Source organism: Nilaparvata lugens, chromosome 4 (assembly GCF_014356525.2).
Source record: "Nilaparvata lugens isolate BPH chromosome 4, ASM1435652v1, whole genome shotgun sequence".
Lineage (NCBI taxonomy): Eukaryota > Metazoa > Arthropoda > Insecta > Hemiptera > Delphacidae > Nilaparvata > Nilaparvata lugens.
This window is the reverse complement of record NC_052507.1, coordinates 11,290,776-11,298,602: the sequence shown is the minus strand read 5'-3', so window position 1 is coordinate 11,298,602 and position 7,827 is coordinate 11,290,776. Positions and strand designations below refer to the sequence as shown.

Sequence of the window (7,827 nt, the reverse complement as noted above, 5' to 3'; positions counted from 1 at the left end):
ATGGCAATTTTTGAATTGGTAAAGGATGTGATGTTGGCTTTGGATGGTTCACACAATCCTACAGGTATTTTTTGTGACTTATCACGAGCTTTTGATAGTGTTAACCATGACCTTCTATTGAACAAACTTTGGCAATATGGTTTCAGAGGAGTCTCACATAAACTTATTTCATCATATCTTGAGGGCAGACAGCAGAAGGTACTTTTGAGAGATCAGCTTTCAGTGTATTCAGATTGGTCAAGGGTCACACTGGGTGTGCCACAGGGCTCAGTTCTAGGCCCCATACTGTTCCTCCTGTATATCAATGATCTTCCAGCTAGTGTTGACTCGAGGATGATACTTTTTGCTGATGATGCAACAGCGTAGTGGAGCCTGAATTGGACAAACGGTGAGAGAGGCAATCTTGAAGGCTTCAGAACCTTTACAGCATGGTTTCAGTCAAATGGTTGAAGATGCATCTGGAAAAAACCAACATAGTGAATTTTCATGCCTCTCATCTTGCACAAATGGAAGAGCAGACAGAGACGCAATCTGCCTTTGGGAAGTCTGTTGATGAGGTACAATTTCTTGGAGTGAGGATCCAGAGCTCTTTGAGATGGGCTTCAGAGGTAGACTATTGGAGAAGAAGCTGAATAAAGCATTGTTTGCATTGAGAGTGATTCGAGGGTCATCAGACATTCCAGCAGCCCTGAGTGTATACCATGCATTTTTATTTCTGTGGTTAGGTACAGCATAATGCTATGGGGAAGTTACCAGACTCTGTTGGATCGAATCTTCTTGAGGCAAAAAGAGGCTGTTAGAATAATATATGGATTGGGATTTAGAGAGAGTTGCAAACCGCATTTCGTAAGAAATAATCTTCTGACGGTACCAGCAATTTATATACAGGAGCTGGTGACTTATATCAGGAAAAATAGAATTAATATTGAGGAACCCAGACACACGCATACGTATTCAACAAGAAGTAATGAAATGATTTCCAGCTACCGAGATTAGATTAGACCTGGTAGGAAGAGGCCCTTGGTATAGGGGTATGAAAATGTTCAATTTGCTTCCATCTTACTTGAAGGATGACACTACTAATGGATGTTTTTTAAATAGATTGAAGTATTATCTTGTCAATAGCTGCCCATACAAGGTTGAAGAACTATTCCAACCATAGATCTCTCGTTTTTTATGCCTAACTGTTTTCTGACTCAAGTAACTTTCATTCTATTATGAAACTTTTCATAGTTTTTGACGTGTTCCTATGTGTTATGATTGTAATGTTTGTAATTGTTTTATTGTATTCTTATTATTGACATGTCATGGCTGATAAATATTGCATTTATGCAAACAAATGTGACGAATAAAGATCTTATCTTATCCTATCTTATAAATTTAAATAATTTGCTACTACGCCATTTAAAGGTTCAGATAGTTCGTGCCAATCTATTAAATTATTACCTATATCATATATCTGATATTTTATATTTCCTCAGGCCATATCCAATACATAAACTGAATAGTAAAAATTTACAAAATCTTATCATTTATAGAAATATTTATAAATACATTTGAATTGGCTCACTATTGCCGCCCATCGATTACTACAATTTGATTGGTTCATGCAAATCCACTACAGTATACATGCGCCTATGAACCTCCTACTTCCTTAATACTCTAATTTATTTTTATTTGGTGGTTTAAGTACATTTATTACATACAGTTTATTTTTATAAGGTTTATAAGTTGTTTCTCACTTTATAACAATTAGCCATGTGCTTTTTTAAAGTCCTCTAGTTGCATACCCTTTAGTTACAATAAATTTCTGTCAAGGTGTCTGGCTAGATTTTACGTTATGCGACTTGATCGATCATTATGTCGCCGATCAGTAGGTATTTTGAGCCTAACCTCAAATTTTCCAATACTTTATATAATATAATATAAGTAGCAAATAACTTTCTATTTCTATTCGGCTGTACTAATTTTAGCCGTGATACCTGATATTATCTAATCTTCTAATACATTATCGCATTTGGCGATACTAGACTATTATTCCACTTCAGACCTATAAAATTCTTTCAAATAGGGATATGTTTACCCATCCGATTTTAATACGTTACAACAATCAGACCCGATAACTATCCGAGGTCATCGAAAAAATAATAGGATCTGTGTTATCTCCTTTGATGCCAAAGTCTACAGTTTACATAGCTACTATTACATTACCTTTTCACCGCTCATGCAAGTATAATGCAAATCTCGATGATATTTGCTGCCGGTTCTTCACATTGTCGACTGCTAAGAGGAAGAGAACGGTTGTGATAGAGAGAAAAAGAAGAAGAAGAAGAACAACAACAAGGAGAAGAAGAAGAAGAAGAAGAAGAAGAAGAAGAAGAAGAAGAAGAAGAAGAAGAAGAAGAAGACGAAGAAGAAGAAGAAGAAGAAGAAGAAGAAGAAGAAGAAGAAGGAAGAAGAAGAAGAAGTAGAAGAAGAAGAAGAGAAGAAGAAGAAGAAAAGAAGAAGAAGAGAAGAAGAAGAGAAGAAGAGAAGAAGAGAAGAAGAAGAAGAAAAGAAGAAGAAGAAGAAGAAGAGAAGAAGAAGAAGAGAAGAAGAAGAAAAGAAGAAGAAGAAGGAAGAAGAAGAAGAAGGAAGAAGAAGAAGAAGAAGAAGAAGAAGAAGAAGAAGAAGAAGTAGAAGAGGAAGAAAGAAGAAGGAGAAGAAGAAGACGAAGAAGAAATGGAAGAGGAAGAAAGAAGAAGAAGACGAAGAAGAAGAAGAAGAAGAAGAAGAAAGAAGAAGAAGAAGAAGAAGAAGAAGAAGAAGAAGAAGAAGATAACAAGAACAACAAGAAGAAGATGAAGAAGAAGAAGAAGAAGAAGAAGAAGAAGAAGAAGAAGGAAGAAGAAGAAGAAAAGAAGAAGAGAAGAAGAAGAAGAAGAAGAAGAAGAAGAGAAGAAGAAGAAGAAGAAGAAGAAGAAGAAGAAGAAGAAGAAGAAGAAGAAGAAGAAGAGAAGAAGAAGAAGAAGAAGAAGAAGAAGAAGAAGAAGAGAAGAAGAAGAAGAAGAAGAAGAAGAAGAAGAAGAAGAGAAGAAGAAGAAGAAGAAGAAGAGAAGAAGAAGAGAAGAGAAGAAGAAGAAGACGACGACGACGACGACGACGACGACGACGACAAAGAAGAAGACGAAGAAGAAGAAGAAGAAGAAGAAGAGCAGGAGAACACTTCTTGTTCATAAAGAGGATTCACAGAGGAAAGACAGGGACGGAGAGAGGAACAGCTTTAGAGTGTGGGAGAGAAAAGCAAGCATATGACAGGCAAAATATTGTAGGAATAATGTAACACAGGTAGGGCATGATTCATGGCTCTATCACAGACTACTACGTACATGCTACAATACATGACACACCCAGCCATTGCAAGTTGCAGAAGGTTTTGGTGGTATTGCGGGCTGGAAGCCCTTTCCAAACCCATACAGGGATTTGATATCCAACAAACCTTTTTTGAGCATAACAAAGTACTGCACTATTCTCTGTCTCTCTCTAGAAAGACACTCTACACTCTGAAAACTTGGAATTCTGTGTGTTATCAACGTATAAGATGTCTTTCGACTCTAGTTAGATTGTAGTGATCATGGTAAGCTTGAAGAAAAAGTATTATTCTCGATTTTTTTATCACAGACATTACTTTTTTAGTTCATGTCTAACGTGTCACAATCACAACCACTGATGTCTTAATCACTGAAATTGAGAAACCTAAATAGCAATGACACTCTCATTGGAATCACATTTTTTAATGAGATTCTAAGCTGTTCTATACTTTTTTCTTTTCTTTCTGCTTTGAATAGTATTGACTAATAATGTGAATATCTTCAACCGCCATTTTGAAGGCAACTTTTTTTTTTAAATAGGGAGGTGTTCATGTAATACATGATTTTGATACGGAATTTCAATAAATAATGAATGGTGAAAGCCGCATATCGATATCTCTAACCGTTTCAAAGATATTCACGGTATTAATCAATATTATTCAAAGCAGAAAAATGTAATACAAAAGTTGTAATGATTAATAATGTGGATATCTTCGAAACGGTTTGAGATATTGATATACGGTTTTCGCCATTCATTCTTTCTTGAAATTCCGTATCAAAATCATGTATTGCATGACCATCTTCCCAATTACGTTGCATTGAAAATGGCGGACCAGATTTTTAAAGTCATAGTAAAGTAGTATCTTCAATTTGAGTAGGATCCCCAATCACACCCACCGTCAAATCACCTTTGTCTATAAGAAATTGAGCCGTTCTCGGACGTTTTACCCGCTCTGTATATGAAATAAGGAATATGTTATAAGGTATTTCAGCTGATGATACTGGCATTATTAATCAATCTAATCACTGATCCTAAATGAGGTGGACTATTATAAAATAGATGATTATAGCCTTATAAATATTGATGGAATTTCGCATTTTTTGACGACAAGATCAAGAGTATTCTCGTTTACAATCAGAGTTCCCACTTACCCATCACATGAATTATGACTTCTAAAGCTGCGTACACATATTCGCGCTTCCAGCCCGCACCGAGCACGCTCCTCCCTCGTACCGCCCTCGTACCACCATCGAACCACAGTCGCTCCGCCCACGCACCCATCATGAACGTTACGGAAGATGTTGGATCTTCTCGCGTTCCCCGGTCGAACCACTCTTGCTCGCCGGTCGATCATCAATCGCTCTGCTGGAGTGACGTTCGGTTGCGGAGCAGAGCGAAAGTCTGTACGCACCTTTAGATTACTCAAATTATACACACTATTTTAATAACTATTATTACTACGTTACTGACTGCAGTGGTACTACTGTGATCTTTAAACCTATTTTTGATATAAATATAAAGAAAATAAAAATCTCAGTACCCTTTTTTTGAAATATTTTATCACAACATGTTTCAGTCATTTAAGCCATTTCCAAGTGAATAATTTAATAATAATAAGTGACAAGTGGCATAATTTTCAAGTGAAAATGGCATAAATGTCCGGAACATGTTGTGATAAAATATTTCAAAAAAAGGGTACTGAGATTTTCATTTTCTTTATATATATATTACAAGTGACCCTATTTTTGATATTATTTTGATTGTATTCTAGCCATGAAAGCCACTTATTTGTGGAAGACCTCTTGATAGTTTAAACACACTCTGAAGACAAAGAGGGAATTCTATCAACATTCAATATTCCAGAGGATTACAAAGTGCAATCATCGAGAGATTCAAAATCAATCACCCGTCTACTACCATGTTATAATAATAGGATTATAGAGTAGAAGGACATTATAGATTATAGAGCATTATTGAGTAGTACCATGCTGTAATACAATCAGTTTCACAGTTTCAACACGGTATATTTCGAGAGGATTATTACATAAATTGAAATTACCAAATAATTCAAGATTGAACGCTGTTGGAAGCGCGGTGATTTGAAAACAATTTCAACAGCTTATTACAGTGAGATCCTGAAAGCTTCAAGCTTAATTTTCAGCATTACTGGGATCTATAAGTGGAATGCAGTTCTCTTAACAACATCAACGCTTCTTCTTCTACTTCTTCTTCTTCTTCTTCTTCTTCTTCTCTTCTTCTCCTTCTTCTTCTACTCCTTCTTTTTCTTCATTCTCCAATTTTCTCCTAATTCATGTACCTCTCTCCACAACATTCTACATCCATTTCTCTGAACCTATGTCTCTCATCTCAACTTTCTCTCTGTGACCTCCTTTTTACTTTCCTTGCCCTATTACCTATTAGTAAGGAAAGTATCGCTTTCGAAAAAAAATTAACGTACCCCAATTTCAAGTTTGCGATCGGATATGGGGCGCAGAATCTACATTCAGCTGGACGCAGTACAACACATTGTGAGCGCAAAAGGTCGAAGATTTGATTTTCCCAAATGACCGATTCCCAAATGGTCGATTCCTATTTAGTAGAGAAGCTTTGTAGTTTGTCGCAAATGATCGAATTTGACCATATGGGAAAGTATACTTTTCGACCTTTTGGGATTCGACTATTTGCGACAAACCACAAAACTTTTCTATCTGATAGGATTCGACCATTTGCGACGAACCACAAAATTACTCTATCAAATGGGATTCGACTGTTTAAGGTCAGATGGGAAAATCAAATCTTCGACCTTTTGCGACAGTTGAGATTCTCGGTCAAATGGAATTACTATTAAAACTCACCGATCATTCGGGATTCGGCCATTTGGGAAAGTACAAATTTCAATTCTACCTATTTGGGATTCTTCAATTTTCGATCTTTTGCGACAAAATAATAATTTCGACCAAATTGGAATCCGTCATTCGGCATGCCCACAACATTCTATTCTACATTCATTTCTCTAAACCTATGTCTCTCATCTCAACTTTCTCTTTGTGACCTCCTTTTTGTCCTATTCATTCACTACATCTTCCTTATTCACATTTATATATGGTAATCACTCTTGTTAAAATTCATTTATAATGATGATGATAACTCTCCTATGCTTTAAATAATGTTTCGTGGATGATAAACTCATCGAATTATCTCTCTCTTCTCGATCTATTTCAGCTTCTCCCATACCCGACTCATCCACTATTTCAAATATTTCGTAAGTAGGTGCTCTATGGATAGGGGGTGGAAGATTAAATTCACTATTCACTTCTGCATTTTATCCTCCAACACATCCTTTTCAAACTCCTCCGCTTCCTGCGCAGCCTTTTTGTCCATTTTCCTCTCTTTTTTCCCACTCTCTTCCACCCCACCAAGAAAAACCTTCCATCACCCAATCCTTCTTTCAATCATAGTTTTTTCCCAATTAGTTGCATCCTCCTCAGCTTTCTTAAACCACCTTTCTATCAGACCTCATAAAATTCACTCTTCCTTCTTTTCACCTCTTATCCTCTTATCCTAAGATCAATGATTTGATCTTATCTACCCATATAATTATTTTACCTCATCCATTCTCTGTTTTTTTCTCTTAAATATTCATATTAAATGGAACTTTTACAATATTTCCATTTATAAATAAATCCTTAGTTGAATTAAGAGATTAACGTTCTGGTAGAGAGTTAGTGGGGAGGATATTTTAAATTAATATTCTTTCCGAAGAATGGACATTGATATGTCCAAAGCTCCGCCAAAGTTATGTACATGCATAACATATAATTATTATCTATAGTTATCATATTGCAAATTGCTTTTTCATATCATATACAGTTCAATAATTATTTTTTAGTCTATATTATGTAAATTCATCTTAAATTTTGCTGTATTGTAAGCTATTGTATAAAAGTGTATAAGCCAGTATATATTGTAATCTACATAAATAAATTGTATCCACATATCCCATGTATCCAGATAATCATCCTTTATCATCATATCCTTCTTCTTCCTCTCCTTCCCCCTTCTTCCTCTTCTCCATCATCTCCAACATCTTCTTCTTCTTCTTCCTCTTCTCCAACATCTCCAACTTCTTCTCCCTGATCTCATTCGCCGCCTCATTCTTTGCCCCTCCTCATGATTCAGCTCCATTTTTTCTTTCTCTTCTCCTCCTTCTCTTCTCTCGCTTTCTTTTTCTCCTGTCCTTCCTGTCCCTTCTCCAACTCCCTCTCTATTCCACTCCATCATCCTGTACATCTCTATTGAAGAATCTTCTCTTTTAATATTTTCTCTCCATCACCTCTGACGAACAATATTATCATAATATTATGAGACCTGCTGAAGCAATCTGGCTACCATACTTTTGACATCACGTGTGTGACGGCAAGGAAGGTAGACTGATAGGTAGGTAGGTAGGAAGGTAGGTTGTAGGCCTATGAGACA

At 36.1% G+C, this 7,827-nt stretch overlaps 1 protein-coding gene across 1 annotated transcript in view; it reads left to right on the top strand.

Moving 5' to 3' along the window:
* The window catches only part of LOC120350802, a 9,407-nt gene continuing 1,580 nt past the window's right edge, over nt 1-7,827 (top strand). The window contains exon 1 of the mRNA XM_039425673.1: nt 1-64. Coding sequence (XP_039281607.1) covers nt 1-64 — 64 coding nt within the window. The remainder of the gene's footprint in view (nt 65-7,827) is intronic.